Below are 24,163 nucleotides of genomic sequence, written 5' to 3' on the forward strand. Positions count from 1 at the left end.
TAACTTTGGAACAGCTGTTCTGCAGGTGGCGAGAGGAGGCAGGGGGATGTCAGGTAACCCGTCTTCGGAAGCAGACAAGGAAGATGGGTTTTCATGTCCCTGGTATTTCCTGGTCCTGCTCCTTAGATGGGGCTGGTGGAACAGGTGCCAGCTAATCAAGAGGTTCTCGGAGACCCTGCTGTTCTCTGGGAAGCTGCAGGCCACAGCCATGGTGTGCTGTGCTGCAGATTCCTGGGGGCTCCAGGCTGGTATATCAGGATGGTCCCAGCCATTTGATCACATCTTATCTAGCCGAAGTTTTGGGATTTCACTTATCATGAGATGGTGGTGTCCCATTTCTGTGGTTTACTCACTATCAAGAAATTTTGTGCTCCAAATTCTTTGAACAGTATTGATTTCTGCTGATTCATCTTTATGTTCTCTGCATTTTGACCAATGTCACATTTGTTAGAGTGTGGCTAGGGCTGTAATCCGAAACTAAAACAGAGGATGCTAACTGGCTTATGTTGAACTTAAACCTTTTATTTGGTTTTATCCCTATGTGTTCACAGATAGGACTCTAAAGAATAGTAAGCAGAAAAGCAGAAACATGAATAAATCTAAGAGAGCCATGTAAATCTAAGTGTTAAGATTTCAGTATATTTTACGTGTACGTATTATGTACAAAAACACTTCTTTGCAGTTTACAGTGGGAGTTGCTTGGCATTTCTTTCGGAGACTAGAAGTTGGCTGGGATGAATGATTACAACAGAGCTGGAGAGGTGGATGATGGCAAGGAGGTCCAGCAAGGGAGGATGCTGTAAAGAGGCCTTTGCCTGATGAAATCAGTGGATGCATTGCTCTTTAGAGAGTTAAGGGGTATGGGAACTTAGAGAGATGACTGGTGGGTCCAGCAAAGGGGATGAAAGATTGGTTTAAAACTTATGAACAACACCCTAAGTATCTAGAGTGATGGTCCAGTATGAGCTCTATTTCTGAGTTGGAGATATTTGGTTCAGAGATTGATGTCAAATGAATGCCAGTGGTTTGAAGAGTAAATAATTTTAAAAGGCAGATATTATGAAACTACTGGACAAAAAAAGGATGTGTGAAATCTGGATGTTCAGATAGTGTCTGCTCTATCACCCAGCGTTAGAGTGAAACTTTTTCTTCGCGTTTATGTGTACAGTTTACTGAAAGAACCGGAATTCATGTGACTTGTCGGTAGTTCAAAGCGAGTTGAATACTAACAACAAAAGTCCAGACAACTTGTGGTTCTACTTTGAATCTTTGAAACACCAAGAACCCTCTTGTGTCCAGAGGCCTTTGTTTGCCTTTCACGCATCATGTGGAGAATGTGGTTTCTTTTCATGGGCCAAACAGGGCACACTGTAGAGGCATCAGTTGTCTTATTTTCTTTTTGCATAAATGTTCAGATTTTTCTAAGGCAGACACGGACTGTGCCTGACAAGTTGCTACAAATCTAAATGTCAACGCGATTGGGACTGTGCCCCCCTGGAAACGCTTGCCTTGATTGCGTTTTTGGACAGTTGCTATCAACTCTTTTATCATGAGAAGTAATCTGTTGCACTTCCCCGTGTGTAGACTGGTGATGTACATCGAGAGAGACAGCAGAAAGACCACTCCAGGCAAGGAGCAGCAGAGCGGCAATGAGTACCTGTCCAAATGCCTGGACCTCCTCATCCGTCACATTGTGCAGGAGCTGCCGCGGATCCTGGGTAAATTGGAGTCTTGTCCTCAAGCCCTTTGCTGCTTGCCTTTCTGTGACTTGGCTTTTAGGCGTCACTTTTTATTCTTGCTGGCCTGTTATTGCAGGCGAGTGCAGTGACACTTTTTCTTGAATGTGTAGTTTCAGGATTTAAATGTGCCCTATCTTTTGCCCCTAATTATTTTGTATCACTGACATGATTAAGGCAATGTACAGGCTAAAGATTACGTTGCATTGTCATCTGTGGTAAACTGGTGATTTTGAAAAATAAATAAAAGCATTTTAATTGTTTAAAATTGGACTTATGCCATTATTTTGGATAACTTTTCTTCAGATTTCTCTCTGCCTAATTCTGAAGAAAAAATGTTTTCCTTCCAGTTAGAGCCACACCTTTATTTATTATTAAAATAATTTGAAAATGCATAGGCATTAACATTTTTAATATTAAAGACTTGATATTAAAGTTCAAAGTTTGAAAATTTCTTTGGTTTGAAAAATTTTAAGTGAAAATACCTAATAATGATTTGCAAAAGATATTTATTGCATGCACCTAATCCCCCGTTTCATTGTTGTTTGCAGAAGTTAAAATAATCTAAGGAAAGTGTACATTTAGTTTACATCCCATTCCATGCTTTTCCAGCAGATGTAGCTATAAACCAGAAATGTTTAAAATGTTAAATGTGCTCCAAAATTCAGAATATTAAATCAGAGCAATGAAAATGCCTTCATGGCTGATGGACAGTACCGTTTTGCTCCTTACTGATACTTTGAGAGATGATTTTGCCTGTCAACCCTTGAAAATAGAGCATTTCAAAATTTATTTTGGATCTCAACCTTTCTTTAATCTTCCACTTGAGGCCTCAATCTGGTCAGTTGGTAGTTGAGTTTCATGTTACTGGACTCATCCTAGATATGACGATAAGAATCAAATGTCCACGACACTAGTTTTATTTATTGTTGAACTGACCATCCAATGAGAAGTTTTATGAATTGATCTATTTTTATTTCCATCTCTTCCATTATTTAAAAATTGTGATCTATAATCTATTCACTTATCACTTTTAATACTTTTTTCCTGTTTACCAAAGTAATAGGTGCTTATGTTTAAAATTTGGGGGGAAAAAAAAAGGAAGAAAAATCATTTTCAAAACCACCACCTCGCCATATTATTTATAAATTCTGTTTTAAATTTCTAGATGAGAGATCAGGTTTCTATGCACTCTGTCCCCAGAGGACATAACATTTTGTTATAATCTCAATATTTGTGAGTAAAATAGCATGGCTTCTACCTACTTTTATTTGGCGATCCAGTACGTTAGCAATCCCATCAGCGTTCTCACAGTGACCAGTGGTCCCTAAGTCTCTGTGGTTTTTAACCTCTGTGCACGCTCCGCGATGTGCTTTGCAGGTGACATTCTCAACGCCTTGGCTAACGTGTCTGGTCGTAAACACCCATCTACCGTTCAAGCGAAGCAGCTGAAGATGTGTCTCCCCCTGATGCCCATAGTGCTTCACCTTGTAACTTCTCAGGTACACTCTTATAAGAGAAAAATAATTGCGACTCCCTGTTTTGTAAACTGGAGCTGAGAAACACCAACCCAGACCAAACATTTCCATGTCTTTTTCTTTCTTGCATATGCCTTCCAAGATCTAATCTATAGAAACTCTCATCACGCAGGTGTTTCGTCCTCAAGTTGTAACAGAAGAGTTTCTTTTCAGTTACGGAAGTATTCTTGTGAGTAATACTGAATTTTTCATGTTTCTAATAAAAATGTGGCTGTCTGTACTGTTTGTGGGATTGGGTGTCAGAATAAGGTAATTTTTAAATCCTTGTGGTATTTATTTGTCTCTAGGGAAGTGACCTTTTTATATTTTTATCTGTTGATTGTAATACAATTTGACATTTTGAGAAAAATGCATTCTCTCCCGATAATGTATTTTGTTCAGAGACAGCCCCAAGGAGGGTAAATAAGTCCATAGAAAACACTTTCATAGATTTTGGTATTAAACATTGTAAAAAAAAATCGAAAATAACAAAAATGGTGAAAACAGAATGCTAAGAGTATATTATCATTATTCACTTTGGCTTACATTGTCCGATTATGTGCAGTTTCTCTACGTTAGGCTCAATTTAACTTTTTCTTTATGAAATAGGTGGCAATGAAAAATTGCTTGCAGAGAATAGTCTTTTTGTTCAGATTGTGGCTCCTGAACTATGTTATCTTTTCCCCTTGCCTGGTACGCACAGTATACATCATCGCTGAAATGGGGAGCTATTCAAAGACAAAGCTAAGACATTTGTCACGCAGCATCTCTAGTCTTGTTTTGATATTAATAATAAACACTGAACTGAGATTTTCAAAATGCCAGGGTGGTATGTAGTTAAAATGAAGTAAACATCTCAATTTTATTGTTAGCTTGGATTACAAAAAAATGATCGTCATCCACAAGTGAGAATATAATTTTCTAGAAGGTTCATCATAGGGGCGACGTCTGAAGTTTTTAAGTACAAATGTCGAGTGCAAGTCAGTGACTTTTAGCTTCAAATCTTTATCATCCTAGTGCCTTGAATCCCAGATTCTACAAAGTGCATCATTTTGGTTGTATACACATGAGTTGGCAAATTAGTAGAATTCTGTTTACTACCTTCTTTAATTTGCTTTTAAATCCGATTTTAAGTACAATATGGGTATCGTTTTAGCATGACGACAATTCTATATTTATAATTCTACTGTACTACATATCGATAGCTGAAAATAGTGATTTTGGCCTTGCGGCCCACTGATATTTTGCACTGGTTTGGTACAATGTTTGTTTGGTATGACTGTGCTGTGTTTGTTCTTTTATTGTTCTTCAGGTGTAGTACTTTTCTGTGCCTACATTAACTGAGTTCACATTAGGTTTTCAAGCAGCCGCCAAGTGTTTTCAACGCAAAAGTCCTCATGGACTTTTAGGAGTTACACATACACGTTTCCGGGAGAACGCTTCTGTGCCACGTAAGGCTATGCTGAGAAACGAGAGGAGGACCCTGAAGAGGGGCCTTCTCACCTCCCCCCAGGAGCGAGAGTGCTCTGCGGGGCCGGGGACGCTCTGCGCGCCCTTCTCGGTATAGGCCCTTTGATGGAGTGGACAGTAACTTGCCCGGTTCAGAGGTCATTCTGATATTGGAAAATCTTTATCAGTTTTTTCCCCTTATAATGTCACTTAAGTAGGTGGAGTTTAGGCAGGTAAAATGGAAAAGGTCTTTTAGCTCTCTTCAGGCTATTTTCCTAGTTTGAGTTATGGCCAGTCCCAGAATTCTTTTGTTATTTTTCTCGTCACATCTGTTAGTTGGCCATAGCAGTGTGTTCATCTTTGTTTTCAGTGTTGATGGCACTGATAAAATGCCACTGAAAGGAGAGAAACATTGACTAAATGAAGGACTTTAGTTATCCGCACAGTTCTCGTGCACATTATTACAAACTGTCGAGTGTTGGCTGTTGCTTCTATGAGTTAGTTGGTTCATAATCTCTCCAGAAGATGCCAAAAAATGATTGAAGTCACAGTGCGCCACTGATGCCATGAGGAACAATCAGCTAACTCTTCCAATATCCTACAGCCCCTTAAAAACTCACAGTACAAGTGAGCTTATTATAGCCTCTTGAGTTTTACGCTTTAAAATAATTCCTTTTTAATTTCGTTTAAACTGAGGCTTCGTAAACTGGTTTGAGAGTTTTTGTTTGTTTGTTTGTTTTTGGCGGCACAGCTATAGATGTTCTGTAGACCAGTGAGTCTACAGAACGGCTTTGTGAAGCTGCCCAGAGTACAGTGCATCTCCATCCGGGTGGCGTGAGGGAGCAGCCCGTTCGTGAGTGTGTACACCCGGCACTGTGTTTTGAAAGCTTTATGATCAGTCTGGAGACAAATACCATCTTCAGTATTTGTCAAGATGTATCTCGTAGAGTAGTCACTGTACTATGGTAGGTCTGCTGTTCTTTTATATTTTAAAAATATGCTTTAACTTGATGTATTCAAGCTTGGTCCACCCTTAGTAGCCGTATCCAGTAGTGTCCAGCTGCTGCCAAGAACTGCTTGGGCTTCGGCTGAAGCCGCTCTCCGGGAGCTGCCTCGGCTGGGTATGGAGGCCGCAGCCAAGGTTGGGGTGCTCTCCACTCATTAGAAGGGGCCTCAAGGAGCCGGCTGGAGGGGGCACTGGAATCATGCTCCCCTTTGCCTTCAGTTTTCATCCTGGCACTGGGGCATAGTTTGCCTGTTTGAACTATAGAAATCTGTTATTTTTGGGATGGAAAAATTCAGGATATTTTTTTATAAATGGAGGCGCGAATATAGGAATTAACTTTTCGTAAACTTTTTTTTTTTTTCTCAAGTAAAGTGAAGTTTTGATCTTTTTATATTTTAAAGAGGCTAGTGTTTGGACGTGATTAAGCAGGGTACACGTAAACCATTATTAAGCTTTTAAAGTCTTCAAGTGGAAGAGGGACTACACAGCCGATAATTGCTGTTTTCACTTCTTATTGGCAGAAGCAGTGTATCATCATACCTGTCTCTCTCTCCAGTTAAAAAAAAAAAAAATCTTTTAGCAGGAAAGCATCTATGCAAGTGCGATGGGGAAATTCTGTGGTGAATACCATAGTTCTTTTGGGCCCTCATTAAATTGGGCTGGGAAACAGCAAGTAATGACATTGAGGAAATATGTTCGGGAAGTCACGATGTGTATTAACCTTATGTTCACTGTGCTTCTTGTGTCTTTTTGTAAAACGCTCTTGATTAATGAGCTGAGGAAGAGAACTTTGTTGTGTTCGTTCTTAAGTTCTGGCCACATTAGCTTATAAAGCTGCGATGGTTGTGTAGTGGTGGTTATAGTTTTCTGCAAAAAGGTGTTACAATTCAAATTTTCAAATCAAAGAGAAAAGAAATGGTACAATTATTCCGATAGCTTTTCATACAAGAATATAATTATATCGCCATCATTCATGAATCTTAACTTATCCCGGGCCTTGAGATAGTTATTAAATGAAAAGACATACTTCCTGCCCTCTGTAGATTTTTGTTTTAAGTGAATATTACTTTGTGGATAGATTTTTGACTTCAGTTGTAGTAAAGAAGAATAAACTTTTGTATTTGTTAAAATATGATACATTGCCATATAAATGTTCCTGTTTTTTTGTTTTTTTGTTTTTTTTTTTCCTTTTCTTCAATCATGACTTCATTCACCCGATGCGCTATATAGTAGCTTATTTTTAGCTTCTTCGAAGTAGTGCTGGATAATATTCAGTAGGATCGTCTGGCCTCCCGGAACAGCTTTCCGTTTTTCCCTCTAGATGGAGACATTTTCTACCCCACCCAGTGAGCCCCGCTGTGGGGCGGCTGTCCGTCCTTTCTACTCCTCTGCTACGTCTCCCAGCTTTGAAGCTCGCGCCATCGTAGACAGCCTGTTACCCGCTGTCTGTGGTCATCTACAGATTCCTGGATCTTTGCCCCTCCTTCCTGGGTCTCAGCACTGGGCTCACTGTCAGTTTTCCGGTGCTGCTCCCGTTACTGTTGGAGAATTGGGCATCCCCGTGGAGGGCGCTAACAACACAGACTCTCAGCTCCTCACGCACCCCTCTCCCCACGAGCTCGTCTTTCTCTCCCACAGCTGCCCACACCTTGAATGTATTTCCAGCATCACAGTGTCTGGCCCCCACCTCTAATTTCAACCCACTTCCGCTGCTCCCCGTCTCCAGCAGCCTCTGTTCTTAGCACTTTCCACTCATGGCCCCACAACTTCTCTTTTTTCTTTACTCAGCTTGGCGTTCTCGGTCCAGCCTCCATCACTACCTTGTATCCACCTGTAACTCCCTTTTTCATCTCTTCCTCCATTGTCCACCTCTGCACGAGTGACTAAATATGGCTAGAGAAATACACAATGAAAATAACTGGTCTCACTTTACATTCATGACTGTTCATCTCAAGTGAGCCTTCTCTGCAGACTGGTATATCTAGTTCATTTTCCTAATTTATGTACCTTCACACTTACCTACATGACCGTTCATACGTTCCCTTCTGTCCTGGAACCTCCCATGCCTCTTACTCTGTCCTCACTCTCACCCGATCCACTTTCTCTGGAGACGACTGTTTCACCTGGGTAGCTGCCATTCTCAGGAACTTCCAAGAGAATGAGAATGTGGCATATTACTGGAAATGGTTGGTATCTATTGACTTATCCTCATTTTTTCCAGGTCGACTTTTCTATGCTTATAATGCTATCAGATTTATTTCAACATTAAATCTCGTCGATAGAGATTCGTATGTTTAAAATGATTATAGTTTATAATGTATATATACTATTTCATATGATCATATTTTAAATCTCTTTTTATATTGTTCATAATATGTATATAGTACTTAATGCCTTCCATGAGTTATCTCATTAAGATCAGTATGTGGTTTGAGGTAAAACACGATCTATCTTTTTGTTTCAAAGTTATTTTGAAATCTCTATTTATTAAAATTTTTATTTTTTACAGAGTCATATTAAATCAGTAGATGCAGGAGAAACTAACATAGATGGAGCCGTAGGTGAGTAGACCATGGGACATTTTATGTCCTTAATTTAAATACTTTGATATTGTGATTTTGACCATATAAGTAAACTCCTATAATAATTAACTGTATTCCTAGGACTGATGGCATCGGAAGAATTTATCAAGATCACGTTGTCGGCTTTTGAAGCAATAATACAGTACCCTGTTTTACTGAAAGACTGTTGCTCTACGGTCAGTTCTGGTAGCTTTTGAAAAAGACAGTTTTTGTTTACTTGGGAATTCTGCATATTGTAGAAATCTGAATATATGCATATATCATAGTTTACTTATTTATTTTTAATAGGCGTTAGATTGTATCTAGTTTTTGGCATTTACAAATATATTGCAGTGGATATTCTTGTTTATGTGTTTAGCTTTACATAAGTATGCATTATTTTTAGGGTATGTACTTAGGAACGAATTAGTGGTTATAGGATATATGTAAACTCAGCCTTTGTACAAAATAACACAGGTTTTGCAAAGAGGTGGTACCAGTTTACGTTCACACAGGCAGTACAGTACCCGATCTCATCCTTTCCAACTCTTGTTATTTCAGAATTTTGAATGGATAGATATATAGGAATATTTCACCATAGTTTTAAATTTTTGTGTGATCAAGATTATTAATGAGGCCACATAGTTTTTGAAATGTTTGTTGGCCATTTGAGAATACTCTTTTATGAAGTGCTTGTTCAAGTCTTTTTTTGATTTTTGGTTTAGTTTTTAAAATTTATTGGTTACCCTCTGGAAACCACTAGTCTATTGTCCACGAGTCTCTGTTTGTCCTGTTTGTTTGTTGCTTTTAGGTTTATATCTCACATATAAGTGATATCATGTGGTTTTCAACTTTTTCTGTCTGGCTTATTTCACTTAGCATGGTTATCTCGAGGTCCATCCATGTTGTCGCAAATGGCAGTATTTCATCTCTTCTTATGGCTGAGTAATATTCCATTGTATATATGTACCACAGCTTCTTTAGCCAATCATCTATCGTAGGACACTTCGGTTGTTTCCATGTCCTGACCACTTGAATAATGCTGCTCTGAACATAAGTGTGCAAATATCTTTTTGGATATGGGTTTTCAAGTCTTAGTGGGTAAATATCCAGTAGAGGGATTGCTGGATCATATGGTAGATCAATTCTTAGTTTTTTTGAGGACCCTCCATACTGTTTTCCATAGTGGCTGTACCAATTTGCAGCCACCAGCAGTGTATGAGGGTTCCTTTTTCTCTGCATCCTCTACAGTGCTTGTTATTACTTGTCCGATTGATAACAGCTATTCTAACAGGTGTGAGATGGTATCTCATTGTGGTTTTGATTTGCATTTCCCTAATAGTTAGTGATGATGAGCATCTTTTCATATGTTTATTGGCCATTTGTATGTCTTCTTGGGAGAACTGTCCTGGTAAAATTTCAAACATTTGGGCATTTTTTATTTTTATTTTTGTATAATTGATTTTTAGCTTAATCACACTGAAGTTAGAGAAATACTCTGTAATTTCAGTCTTCTGAAATTCATTGACTTGTTTTATAACTCATTGTAAGTTTTTTTTTTTGTAGACGTTCTGTATGTTTTTGAAAGAATATGTATTTTGTAGCTCTTAGGTGTAGTATTCAGTATTTATCTATTAGGTCAAATTTATTAGTCATCTTGTTCAAATCTTTTCTGTCCTTACTAACTTTTGTCGGGCTTTTTTATAAATTACTGAGAGAGGTGTGTATAAATCTCCTTTAAGGCTATTATGAATTTATTTCTTGTGTAGTTCTGTCAGTTTTTGTTTTATATATTTTGAGGCCATGCTATTTAAATTTAAAGCCATGCTATTTAAATTTAAATTATTATATCATTTTATGAAATTGACCTTTTTTTCATTGTGAAGTGACCTTTATTTCTACTAATGCGTTTCGATTTAAGGTCTATTTTATCCCAACTTAATAGAATCACATATGCTTTCCTTTGCTAAATATTTGCCTGATATATATTTTTATTTTTTTCCTTCTAACATCTCTCTAGCCTTATATTTTAGATCTGTGTTGAATAAATATCATATAATATTTTTTAAAAAATACATTTTGACCAATATTTAACTTTTCACTGGAGCACGTACTCAATTTAATTTCCTGTTATTGTTAATATATTTGGATTCATACTTTCAAACTTTGTCACACATATTTTTTCTTTTCCTACTTTTTTTCTATTGACTAACTTTTTGAATTTTTTTCTCTAGATAAGGTTGGCATTTAGATACATGCTCCGTTTTTTTTACTGCTTACCCTAAAATTTACATCATGCATATTAACTTATTAAAAGCTAAACTTAAAAAGAAGCTATCTTTTTTCTTAGTTTTACTGAAAAATGATGACATACATCACTTACAAGTTTAAAGCACACAACATGATGGTTTGACTTACATATATTGTAAAATGATTATCGCAATAGGTTCATCCATCATCTCATGTAGAGATGATACAAAGGAAAAAAGAGTAAAGAACAATTTTTTTTTCTTCGTGAGGAGAACTCTTAGGATTTACTCTCTTAATAACTTTATATCATGCGGTGTTAACTATAGTCATGTTCTACATTCCATCCCTAGTATTTATCTGACAATTGCAAAATGTACCTTTAGACCACCGCCCTCCTGTTCCCTCTCCCACCACCCTCTGCCAGCAATATGACTGATCTCTTTTTCTCTGAGTTTTTGTTTTTGTTTTTTTTTTTAAGATTCTACATATAAATGGCATCATACAGCATTTGTCTTTCTCTGTCTGACATTTCATTTGACATAATGTCTTGGTGGTCCATCCAAGCTGTCACAAATGGTAGGATTTCCTCATCTTTTATGGCTGAATAATATTCCACTGTGTGTATATTTGTGTGTGTGTGTGTGTACACATACCACAATTTCTTTATCCATTCACGTGTTGATGGACACTTAGGTTTTTTCATGTCTTGGTTATTGTAAATAATGCTGTTGTGCATGGGGGGTGGGGTGCAGATATCTCTTTGAGTTAGAATATCTGTTTCCTTTGGATGTATTCCCAGAAGTGGAATTGCTGGATCATATGGTAGTTCTATTTTTAATTTTTTGAAGATCCTCCATACTGTTTTCAGAGTGGTTGTGCCAATTTACAGTCCCACCAGCAGTGCACAGGGATTCCCTTTTCTCTACATCCGTGCCAGCATTTACGTCTTGTCTAACACAATGAGGTGTTTGTTATCTTGTGTTTTTAACTTGCATTTACCTAATGACTAGTGATGTTGAGCATCTTTTCATGTACCTGGTGGCTTTTTGTATATTTTTGAAAAAATGTCTATTCAGATTCTTGGCCCATTTTTACATTATTGTTGTTTTTTGCTATTGAGTTATATGAGTTCTTTATATATTTTGGATATTAACCCCTTATCAGATGTATGATTTGAAAATATGTTTTCGCATTCCATAGATTTTCTTTTTACTTTGTCGTTGGTTTCTTTTGCTGTATAGAAGCTTTTTGGTTTAATGTAGTCTCACATGTTTATTCTCGATTTTGCCCCTTGTGCTTTAGGTGTAGTATCTAAAAATGATTACCAAGGCCCATGTCGAGGAGCTTTATTCTTATGTTTTCTTTCAGGGGTTTCATGGTTTCATGTTTTATATTTAAGTCTTTAATTCATTTAATCCATTTCAAGTTAATTTTTGTGAGTGTATAAGATGGGGGTCCAGTTTTATTCTTTTATATGTCAATATCCAGTTATCCCACCACCATTTATTGAAGAGGCTGTTTTTTCTCCGTTGAATATTCTTGGCTCTTTTGTCCAATATTCACCGACCATATAAGCTTTCAATTCTGTCCCATTGGTCTCTTTGTTTTTGTGCTGGTATCACAGTGTTTCTATTACTATAGCTTTATAGTATAGCTTAAAATCAGGGAGTATGATACCCCTGCTTTGTTTTATTTTTCTCAGGATTTTTTTTTTTTTTTTTTTTTTTTTTTTTCCTGAAAATATGCCATTGGAATTTTGATAGGGATTGCATTGAATCTGTAGATGGCTTTTGGTAGTGTTGACATTTTAACGATATTCTTACAATTCATGACACTCTCTTTTCTTTAAGGAAAGTACAGATCTTAGCCTTCTCAATTCCATTTAGTCCCCACATGTCATATGTTATTTTTGCCTGATATTTTAAAGTCTGTCTTGCTTCTCTTTTAACTCTTTTATTATTAAATAATAAAATGACACTCATTATTACTACTATAATATAATGTTCACTTACATTTACCCACATATTTACTGCCTTTTTTGTTTTTCTCTCTTTCTTAGTTCTCACTTCTTCTATTTGGCTTCACTTATTTCTGACAGAAATACATTCTTCACAGTTTCCCTTAGCTTGGGTGTGTTGATGGCAAACTCATTGATGAAGTCATTGTTTCTTGAGGGAGATTTTTTTTTGAGTATTAAATTCTAGGTTGGCAGTAGTTTTTGTTATTGTTTAGTGCTGTGAAGATGTTGTTATCTTATGTTCTGAATTATTGCTATTGAGAGGTTAGCTGGTAGTCTGTTTTCCTTGTGAAAATTATCTCTTTGTTCCTTTGTCCCCTTTTAAGACTTATTTTGGAGGAAGGGTAGGATCTTTGGTTTTCTGTAGACTCGCTATGATATAACTAAATATGAACCTTCTTTATTCTGATTGGGATTCTCTTTGCTTCTTAAATCTGTGGATTGTCCTTTTTCATAATTTCTGAAAAATTCTTAGCCATCATCTCTCCTTATTCTCTCTATCCTTTGTTCTGTCTCCTTCAACAGCTCAGATCACATGTACGTTAAACTTTCTCATTGTATTTTCTATACTTCTTACTATATATTCCATTTTTTCCTTTCTGTGTTATATTCTGGATAATTTTGTTTATATTCTGGATAATTCCATTTGTCTTCCATGTGTAGTCAGTCTGGTGCTAAATATAACCATTGAGTTTTTAATTTTGGTTATTTTTCATATGTAGAAGTTCTGTTTTCACTAGAAAATTCTGCTTGTCTTTTTTTTTTTTTCAATCTATTGCTTTTAATAATTTTCTGTTCCATATCTATGTACATATATTTCTATATATATGTATTTCCCAGTTTGTAATTTATTTATTCGCATTTGTTAGATGTAGTTGTTTTTACTATGTGTGATTAATTCTAATATCAGAAAACTGATGTAATGTGGTATCTATTATATCTTGCTCATATTCACATCATCTTGTTTTCTCAAAGACCTTATTATTGTTTACTGCTTGTTTGTCATAGGCATTCCCTGAAGCCTAGTGTTGATGTTCCCTCCTCCGGGAGCCTTCACATTTGTTCAGGGCCCTAAAATTCAAGGCTACCTCAGAGTAAGGTCATTTGTACCCATTTTTCAAATCCCCGAGTCCATAGGTCTGAGATTATAACTTCCCAGATTAGCCTTCTCAACATTTCCCAGGAGAGTGAATGTGTGTGGACAGCTTGGTGACTGGATCTGGTTTCTCTTGCTCTGACAGTGTAGTAGTCCTTGCTTCCGAGTGCCCAGGTCAGTGTGGGAGACTCACAGAACTATATGCTGGGAAGATCTGGACTTAGATCTCTGTCTCTCACGCAGTGGGCCCTACTGGAGCCTTGTGTTTGTATTACTGGTAAATGCCTCCAGGGCACAGCCAGTAAATGGTGCTGAGACAATTGGATACGAATGCTCACACTGAGAGCTGAGTTCTCAACTTTCTAGTTAAGACTTTCATTCAGAAATTGGTCTGGAAGTTCCCCCACTGGATTTTCAGATCCTAAATATTTTTAAGGTGTTTTTCTTTTATGTTTTACCTGGCATTTTCTATTGTTTTCAGTGAGAGTTAATTCAAATAAGTACTATACCCACTATTAACAGAAACCCTGTTTGTTGTAGTCACTTTCTGAGCAGTGATTTCTTAGTCTTCCTTTGAGCTAGTACTTGCTTAAGTGTTGCTTATTGATTTTTACTCTAATGAGTAATAACCCGTGAATAATTTGTAGTGATCCAGAAGTTACAAATATCTGTACTTACATTTAAATAGATATTTAATTAGTTTATTTTCTAATCATGAAATGCTATTATAATAATCTCTGAAACTACAGAATGTGCTATGATAGGAAAGGTATCGCAGCTCATGGGCTTTATAAAAACATTTTTTAATGCTTTAACTCATGGGAAATCCTCTAATTACCACTTCTTCAGCATGACTGGAATACATGAAATGGAAGATTTAGCACCCCAAGGAGCATAACATTGCTCGAAATGCTATACAAAGTATGTTCAAGGCTGCAGATCAATACTTTATTATATGGAAGTGGTTACATGCATTTAATTCTTGCTGAGCACAAGTGCTAAACTCAGATTTTTTCCCAGAGTTTAGACCATTTAGTAACTCAGCATTGGAAGTCATCAGTGTGGCCTACAGAGCAGTCAAATACCGCAATGATTCGATTTGTACAGAGAATTTGTTCCATTCATGGTGGTTTCAAAAAATGTTATAATAGCAAAGGAAAAAATAAAGGTGATCCTTTATTAGAAAATTCTGGTAATAATAATAAAAGTTGCCCCAAATATATTTCAGTTTCTTTAACTTAAAAAAATAAGCTGTAATATTTTTTATTTTCATTATTTTTATTTTAGTTTTATTTTCTAGGTGAGGTAATCCTTGGGTGACCTCACAGATTGCAAGGACCTTGTCAGCTTACAATCTCTTATTTATTTTTATTTTTTACGCCTACAGCACCTGGTCTTCCTAAGCGGTCTCCCATCCAAGTACTAACCAGGCGCGGACCTGCTTAGCTTCCGAGATCAGACGGGATCGGGCTTGTTCAGGGTGGCATGGCTGTAGACTAGTAATATTTTTTTAAATGAAGAAAAATCCTGTCCTTTTGTATATTTTTAAACTAAAGGCTAGAGGCTAATAAATATTGAGTAATTTAACTTGAATTAAATCAAATTTTTGAATTAATGATAAGAGTTGATGAGGATGTAGAGCAGATGGAAGCTTCTAGTAGGAGTGAAGTTGGACAACTACTTCGGAAAACTGATAGTAACTGCTGAAGTTGAATGCACATTCTGTGGCTCAGCAATTTCACCTCTGGATGTATATTCAATAGAAACATGAACATGTGTTCACCGAAATACATACATAAGGATGCTCAGAGCCCCGACTGGGAAACTGTACAAGTGCCCATCAGCAACCTCATGGATAAGTAAATAAATACAGTCACATGATGGGATAATACGCAGCAAAGAAAAGGAATGATTTGCATACAGTTCCACTTAAGAACATGAGTAGATTTCACAAACTTAATACCGGGACAAAGATAACAAAGATAAAATATCATGATCCATTCTCCATTAAGTTTAAAAACAGATAGAGCTAATCTATTGTAAGTAAGGATAATGATGACCCTTGAGGACTGCAGTGACTGGAAGGGGCCACGGCGGGGGGAGTTGGGCTTTCTAACGTCCTGGCGATGTCCTGTTTCAGTCTAGGGGAGCTAGTTAGTTACAGGATTGGGTAAGTTAACTGAGATATATACTTAGGATTAGTAAGTACACTTTCGTGTGTGTATGTTTTATTAAATTAAAAAGCTTACATAAATACGAAGACATTTTTAATAAATAAAGTGTTTAGAACTCGGTAAGTGTAAGTCTACTTTTTTGCAAAGTTAACTGATATGAATGAGCATTTCTGTCAGTCACTTAATCATTGACAATTAATCATGGACTTGTATTAGTTTCCCTTAGGTGTGGTAACAAATTACCAGAAATTTAGTGGCTTAAAACAACACAAATTTATTGTCTCAGAGTTCTGGAGATGAGAAGAACAAAATGGGTCTTTGGGGCTTAAATCAAGATGTCAGTATACCTGTGTTGCTTTTGGAGGCTCTGGGGAAAATCTGTTTCCTTGCCTTTTCTAGCTTCCAGGGGCTGCCTGCGTTCCTTGGCTCATGGCCTCTTCTTCCATCTTCACAGCTGCGTGAAGCATCTTAACATCTCCTCCTCTGAGTCTGACCCTCTTATCTCCCTCTTACAAGAACCCTTTTTATTATATTGGGCCCAACTGTGTAATTCAGGATAAACACCTCATCAATCACATCTGCAAAATCCCTTTTGCTGTGTCAGGTACCGAATCAACAGGTTTTAGGATTAGGACGTCACATCTTTCTGTCTACCACAGATTCCTGTTTTTATCAATAGCTTCATTACTGTAATTACTTTGGTGCTCAGATTATCCAGATTTGGCTAGTGTAAACCCTTTCACCTTGGCTCCTGTGTCTCCTATGGAGACGTACGTCAGCATTTCTTGTGTGATTCTTTACTTTCTGTTACAACAAGACAGTCTTGCCTCAGTTTGTAAGTACCCTGCCCTGGCATCCATCATTTCTCCAAGGAGCCCTGGTTCTCTTTTGGCATTAGAGACCACAGTCAGAGAACTAAGTGTGCTCTTGTCTCCTGGGATGTGTTAGCTTCTAGGACCTTTGAAGAAACAGAGCTGGGAAATATATACATGTATATGCACATTATGAACACACGCATTACCCACTCATATGCATACTTATGTATACATGCATGCACACTCACACAGACATATTTCTACATGAGCTCACATCGATATCTTCAAATTTAATCCATCCCTACATCGTTTTCTCTTGCCTTCCTCATTTCCACGTTTGTGTGTTCCTTCCTCCATTGTAAAAATTCTGGCTTTCAACATGAGCACATGTTCTCATTTGCTTAATCCTGTAATACCTCTGAAATTGTTACACAGTTGCTTCACCCAAACCAGTACAGAAACAAACACAAAATCAGGATTTGTCTGCAGAATTCCCTCCTCCCTTCCACCTCTCACATGTCACTCAAGCAAGATAATAGGTACATAGTCAATACTGTGTTCATAAGGTACTTGGATTAGTCCCCCTCCTCCCCTCTTAAAATATTCATTTGAAATAGTTGATTTGTTTTTAGTCTGCTTTCAATTTTAGGTTTTCTTTTCCCCCTTCTTATCCTTTTAGATTTTATCGTTTTGCATGTGTAGAAGATTCACTCGATTCCAAAAGTTAAAACTATAGAGAGAGATGTGCTCAGAGGAGTGTCACTTCCTTCCCCTGGATATCTGTCTCTTCTCCTTCATCACTGCTCCATCTAACTTCCCCAGTCTTACAGGTAACCAGCTTCATTGCTTTCTGGTGTATGCTTTTCATGTTTCTTTTTGTGAACAAAAATATATGTTTTCTTATTTCCCCTTCTTTCTTATACAAAAGATGACATATTGTATTTGTTCTTTTGCACTTCGCTTTTTTCAGTTAATAATAGATGTTGGAAATTACCCCATATCAGTTCACAGAGATCTTCATCATTCTTCACGAGCGCAGTATAGAACTCCACTGCGCGCGCGTGTGTGTACCGTAGGTTGTTCAGCCCGTCTCCTGTGTTTGAACATTTAGGTAGTCTCTCATATTTTTCAGTTATAAACAGATAACGTCGTGCATATGCACTTTCCTGTTGTTGGAGGTGGATCTTCAGGGCAAGTTCCAAAAGGGTGACTGCGGAATCCAAAGGCAAATGCAGACATGGTTTTGCTAGACCCTGCCGGAACCCCTCACGTGTGGGCTCACGGTCTGTTTTGCTTTCCTCTCCAGCCATGCATGAGGGTGCCGGTTTGCCTGCAGTCTTAACAATATTGTTAAGGTTTTGAATTTTTGCCAGCTTGATGTGACCTTGGGAATACCTTCATCTCTTTTTTAGATACTTCATGTTATAAAGAAGACTTAAACAATGTCACGTCTAGTTTTCCTAGTTCTCCTCAAAAGGGGCGCTCTGAATGACCCACTCTGCCATTGGCAGGGGTAGAAGTCATGTCCTTGGCACGTTTTTCCTGTTTGTCTGATATTATAGAGGACTGGCGGTTGGTGAGAACATGTTAATTATTGTGCTGTCAGCTGTACCAGATTTTTAAGGTGTATTGAAATGAAGGAAGCGATGATTAATTTTCTAATACAGAATAAGAATTTTAAGTGAGTGCTTAGATTGGTAAACTTCAGTTTTCAAATGATTTACTTTCATCAGTAAAATTAAAAAAAAAAGAAAAAACCCACCTATCTACAAAAATAACAGACCGTGAAGCCTGCTTTCATCACAAATGATTAAGTTTTGCAAATATACTTTTCATAGTTATAAGAATGTTGCTTTTTTCTTTCTGAAAAGAAGAAAATTTGAATATGGTTATACAGTGGCTTACTTACAGGTTAAAGCTGCTGAATTTCAGTATCACATGTTCAACGTTTCTTAAAATGGAAAATAAGTTTGTTAAATTATAAACAAAGCATCATCTTGGGCATCAATGACTTTGTTTAAGAGCAAACGAAATAAGGTTTCATGAAGTGTTATTTCGATATTTTAGTGCATTCGTGATTGTTTAGCTTAAATGTCCCAGAACTGTCTTTGACATCCTAAGTCACAGACATTCATTTCTTTTGGGACATGCCTTTGGGGATTATTAGCAGTAGCTAATGTGCGCGCGCGCGCGCGCGCACACACACACACACACACATTTTTTGGATGGGTGGTCCCAGTTGTTGAGCAAAGAAATAAAAAGCCCATAGACTTGGGAATCTGCATTTTCAAAGAGTCCGTGTGTCTCTGTTGTTAGGTCCTAAATGCACAGATATGTCTTTATTTAAGAAAGCAATGCTAGTAGCATTAAATATTAAAATTCCTCTGTTGTCTTAGTTGATTCAGTCTCTTTTTTTTAACAAGGAGACATGGTATCAATGAGCCAAAGCGAAGGCTTAGAACGTTTTCTCTGTCAGACTCTGTGTCAGATTTTGTCATCATGGTTTCTTCACTGTGATTGGAAATGATTTGGTAAAGGGAGTTTTTAGGTTTTTGTCCCCTTTTCCTTCCTTACCGTATTTTTGCCATTTGACATTGAGTTATCATTAAAGCCTGTCATTTTAATGTGACTTCTCAAAATGAAGATTGAGCTTCATCATGACTCAGACTGAGCTCGCTAAATATTATTTTTAAGTCAAGGGAGTTTCTGCCGCATGATTAATTAATAATCATTCTCTGTGTTGGTATGATACAGGATTTGAAACTTCTCAGATCCTAAGGAAATTTATCCACAATTTTAGATAAAAACCAATGGGTGTTAAAGAAGAAAATATAAAATAGGGTTTAAACGTGTATTTGGAAGTGAGAATCCTTCATCTCTGGGAGGAGGTATGGGTCTTGGATTATGTGGAGGGGACCCTCCTCTTCACATGTAGGTGCCCTTTCCCTGGGAATGTGGTCTGATGGAAGGCAGAAAAAGCTGTCGCCTTCAGTGTCTTCCTGACCTTCTCATAACCATCAGGGTCTGTATTGGACTTCTGTTTCTTTTGTAGGTTGGAATCTAGGAGTGACCTAGAAGCCTGGATGGACAAAGGGGATGGGGGTGCCACGGTAACTAAAATTTGTCTGCCTAGCGAGCAGGCATTGGGTGGCGGGGGAGATTAGAAAAGAAAGGAGTGGGCAGGAGCCACGAGGGGAGGCCCAGAAGAGTCCGGCTCCAGTGCCGGAGAAAAAAAAAAGAGCTTGTGAAGGGAGAAGGACAGGGAAAAAAGTTAAAGAGTTGCAGGTGATTAAAAGGAGGCTAAACAGAGGGTGTTTAATACTCAGTTTTAAATCGTTGGTGTTGCTGTTATAAAATCTTCATCACTCCAAACCCTCGGCCGGGTCTGGTTTACACTCTGGGGACTCGGAAGGCCTTTCAGTTCAGCCCGTAAAGGGGGACCGTGTGCTGTGCCTGTGTCAGGATGGAACAGGGATGGTTCAGCGAGAAAGGGGGATGCTGCCGAGGACCACCCGAATGAGAAAGAGCAGAGGCTTTTAGAATTTTATTGCTGTTGCAAATGGCATCTTTTTCTAGTTATGTGAATTAATCGGTGGTTGTAGGCACGTTGGGATATTTTTGCTCTAACTTTTATTTTGAGTGCTTAATTATTGTTTTGCAGACTTCCTGAGTCGGACACGTAGATCAGTTATTTCAGTCTCACTTTTTTCTTAGGATACTTTCTTAAACTTTCAAGATAGGTGTCGATCATGTCGAGAGGCGTTAACAGTGGGATATATTTCTTTTCTTTGCATCATTTTTGCTTTCGATGTAACTGGAATGTCAGGTTCTCAGAATTCCTTAGCGGAATTAAAACTTTTGTTTTAAGTGATGAGACGTCACTTAATAGAAGATAATAAACAAAACATCCCTGGTTTTTAGGGTTCTTGTACAAATACCCGAGATATACTATTAAGTGTAAATTTACGATGCGAAGTGGAGTTAGAACAGGTTAGCACCGATGGGTCACCACCCGTGAGTGGAGCGCTTTACCTGTACAGGGCATCATCTCATTGGTTTAGACGGCAAGATGGTGTGGCTGGTCTGTGAACAGCTTCTCCTGCCTTTTTATAAGTGTAGAGAGAACAAATACATTCAGAGGAGCAGGAATAGATTGAGTTGTAAACAACAGGAATTTTGTTTATCGTCGCCAAAATAGTTCATCAAATGAGATAGTAGGTTTCAAAATTAGACTGTAGAAGAGCTTTGTCGTTTCTTCATTGTTCATTTTCATTTGGAAGAAAAAACTTCTCATTTTGGAGGTTTAAAGTCGTATTTGATTGTGCTCCTCTTATATAACTAAGAAATCATAAAGGTAGTTTATATAGTGGATTTACGACTTTTGAATCTATTTCTAAAAATAACCAAGATTAACTTGTCATAGCTCTTTGAGGTATTCGACAAAACATGAGGATTATGTGTCTACTTTACCCCCAACATTTTGATCGTTGTTTATCTTAAAATTGAGTAACGATCACCAGTTCATATATATTAATTTGATGGTTTAATGTCAACCCATGCCAGAGTTTGCATTATGTACTAAAGTTCCTTTCATAAACCCTGAAGGTTTTGATAAATTACTGTATGAATGATCATAATGTCATTTTGACCAGAGCACTCTTTCAGAGTTAAATGAGCTTGGTAGTTTATTAAATGTCATGCAGACTTTAAATCCAGGATAAATTTAGCTCTTGATTCTTTTTACTCCAGTGATCAGTGATTCTGTCAGTGGAAAAAAAGCGTAGATAGTGGCTGATAACAGTTTTGTGTTTACAGAGATTTGAACCAAGTCTTTATCATTTTTTCTTCTAGGTTGTTGATTATATCCTGCCACCCTTGGTCTCCCTGGTTCGAAGCCAAAATGGTAAGCGACCATATCGATGAGAATTCCATCAGTTACATGTTCTGTGTTCATTCTGCCTCCATGTAGTCACATTCTTGGTGTTGTTTTCCTTTCCAGTGGAGTGGAGACTCTTCAGCTTGCGGCTGCTCTCAGAAACCACGTCTCTACTCGTGAACCAGGAGGCCAGTGTCGATTCTGACAGCGATCTTCTGGCTCTCATTAGAGATGTCTTACTTCCCCAGTAAGTACCATGCGCTGCACTCACACAGAGACCTGTGGGATGTCCAGGATGCCACTGTCAAACTAGATCCGTTGATGGCACTGGGCGTCTCGAGGTCCACGTGATGAATATGTCCATGTGCTTACATACTCGCTGTAAAGAGGTCGAGAAACAGAGGCAGTGACCACTACACTGCGTATGACTCAGGAGAATTGCAGAAAAGCTCTACATCTTCAAAAATATCCATGTAGAGCTTTTTCGGTTTTCCACAAGGCACACGAATCTGAGATCATGCAGAGTTAAAGGTGTTCGTGGCTCGAAGGGTAAGATTTATAATTCAAGGTCAACATTACAAGACTATTGGTAGATGAAATTGGATCTTTTCCTGGCCCTACTCAGAAGTGATAGAGATGGAAAGAAATCTTCCTTCTCCCCAAACTATTGGAATGGAAATTAAGTTTAGTTGAGACCAAAACTTTTCTTTCTTTCTTTTTTTTTTTTTTTTTTTTTTTTGGTGAGGTGGTGGTGGAACAAGTAACTAATTAGCATATTCTGTTGCTCACATAGCACACACGCAATGGGGTGACTATGGAGATCTAACCTCGTGTTGTTCTGGACAGTTACATGCTGTACAGGCTTGTAGCCCAGGAGCAGTAGGCCATCCCATATAGCCCAGGTGTGTAGTAGGCTAGACCACCTAGGTTTGTGGAAGTGCACTCTGTGATGTTTGCACAATGACGAAATCGCCTAGTGGTGCATTCCTTAGAACGCATCCCCGTCGTTATGCGGCGTCTGAGTGTGTATGAGTGTGAGTGCATGGTTTGCATTTATGTGGGTACATATAAGAATCTCGTGTCATGGGATTAATTAATGCTTTCAGTACCATCTTACACTTCTGCTTATATATAATTATATGTGTCTTTCTGACAAGAAGATGCCTAAAAATGTAGTTTTCGTACAAATATGATTTTTAAAAGATGTGCTTTGTATATCTGCCACTTAACAACTTGTGGGGAAGTATTTTCAGGACCTGAGATGTCCTCTCCCAAAAGAGACAGGATTTCCTCCAATAGGAGTTCACAGTTTAGTAAGAGCTTGTGAACATGGAATTGGAAATACAATTTCTTCATATCTGAAATTTGCCCACTTTTGGAACTGTTTGTAGAATAAAAAGCATTAAATATATATAATTCAGTGCTTCTGTTTTATTCATTTGAGCTGGAATAAATAAAATGTATTCCCTTTAATGTACATCTTTACATTTTCTAGACATGAGGCATTAAAGAGGAAAATACAAAGGCAAACCACATGGCAAGTCAAGAACAAAAGTAATGTGGATGAGTTCAGGTTTCTATTAAGCAACCTGAAATGCACTTTGGATAATGGGAGGTGGATGCTTTCGAAGCTTGTGCACCGATTTTGATGTGAAGTACAGATCTGGACTCTGCGTTTCATTTCCCAAGCCTCAGTTTCCTCGTCTGTAGAATGGGGATAATATTACCTAACTCAGAAGATGCTTGTGAGGATTAAATGGGATACTTCTTGCAAAACATTTAGTACAGTGTGTGGGACATAGTACACTCTCAACAGTGTTTAGTACTACTGCTATTATTATTAGGTCTCTTTATTATAATCTCTTTTATTATCCTTTAAAGTGAAGATTGTAATGGTGCAATAATAGTAATAGTACATACTTCATGGAAGCCAAGTGGCCATCAAATACATAATGCTGGGTGTGCATCCCTGGCATGTGTAGTGAGGGCTCAATAAGTGTTATGTAACATTTTTAAAAAATGAAAAAATAAGTGAAGCCTTCATTTCACTTTAACTCTGGAAAACTAGAAACTCTGGCCAGGAGTTTACTCTTTGAAGATAACTCTTGATCATTATAAGTTTTACAATTGCTAATAATGGAAAACGCATGTTCTCCATTGAGTATGTAAATATAATGGCTGAAAATTATGAAGTTTTTAGAGTTTGTAGGAACTACATGGCATCCGCCTCAGTTTGGCAGATGCATAGTTCCCCCTGATCCACAGGGGCTAAGTTCCATGGCCCCCAGTGGGGGCCTGACACTGAGGGTAGCCCCGAACCCTAACCCACTTCGTCAGCTCTGCCAGAAATGTGGCAGCAGCTTCTTCATTGGCAGATGCAGCCTCTTCAGTAATTTTTCTATTTTTCAGGCCAAACATACTCCTGTATCTGTATAACCATCTACACTTGCAGTAAATGGCTTGGTGTCACTCGTCTCAGGGGACCCCTTGCTGAAGTCTTTGTATAAAATCAGTGCTTTCTGGTGTAACACGTTGCCGTCAGTCGGAACACGATTTCTGTTCGTGTCTTCCGCCCACAAAGTTACACCTTTTCCATCTTAACTAAGCACTTACCGTTCACTGTGGCTGTGACTTCTGCAGTTTGAGGTGCGACAGCAAAAACTAGC

At 37.9% G+C, this 24,163-nt stretch overlaps 1 protein-coding gene and 1 pseudogene across 1 annotated transcript in view; one reads left to right on the top strand and one right to left on the bottom strand.

Annotated features, from left to right (window-relative positions):
• Window positions 1-24,163, top strand: part of ULK4 (unc-51 like kinase 4) — a 406,030-nt gene that overhangs the window by 123,186 nt on the left and 258,681 nt on the right. Inside the window, exons 21-27 of the mRNA XM_023529030.1 lie at window positions 1,585-1,718; window positions 3,117-3,238; window positions 3,387-3,443; window positions 8,218-8,269; window positions 8,372-8,466; window positions 21,473-21,524; window positions 21,621-21,744. Of these exons, the coding sequence (XP_023384798.1) occupies window positions 1,585-1,718; window positions 3,117-3,238; window positions 3,387-3,443; window positions 8,218-8,269; window positions 8,372-8,466; window positions 21,473-21,524; window positions 21,621-21,744 (636 nt within the window). The remainder of the gene's footprint in view (window positions 1-1,584; window positions 1,719-3,116; window positions 3,239-3,386; window positions 3,444-8,217; window positions 8,270-8,371; window positions 8,467-21,472; window positions 21,525-21,620; window positions 21,745-24,163) is intronic.
• Window positions 15,011-15,129, bottom strand: LOC111738133 (annotated as a pseudogene).

The sequence above is a fragment of the Pteropus vampyrus genome, unplaced genomic scaffold, assembly GCF_000151845.1.
Source record: "Pteropus vampyrus isolate Shadow unplaced genomic scaffold, Pvam_2.0 Scaffold35, whole genome shotgun sequence".
Lineage (NCBI taxonomy): Eukaryota > Metazoa > Chordata > Mammalia > Chiroptera > Pteropodidae > Pteropus > Pteropus vampyrus.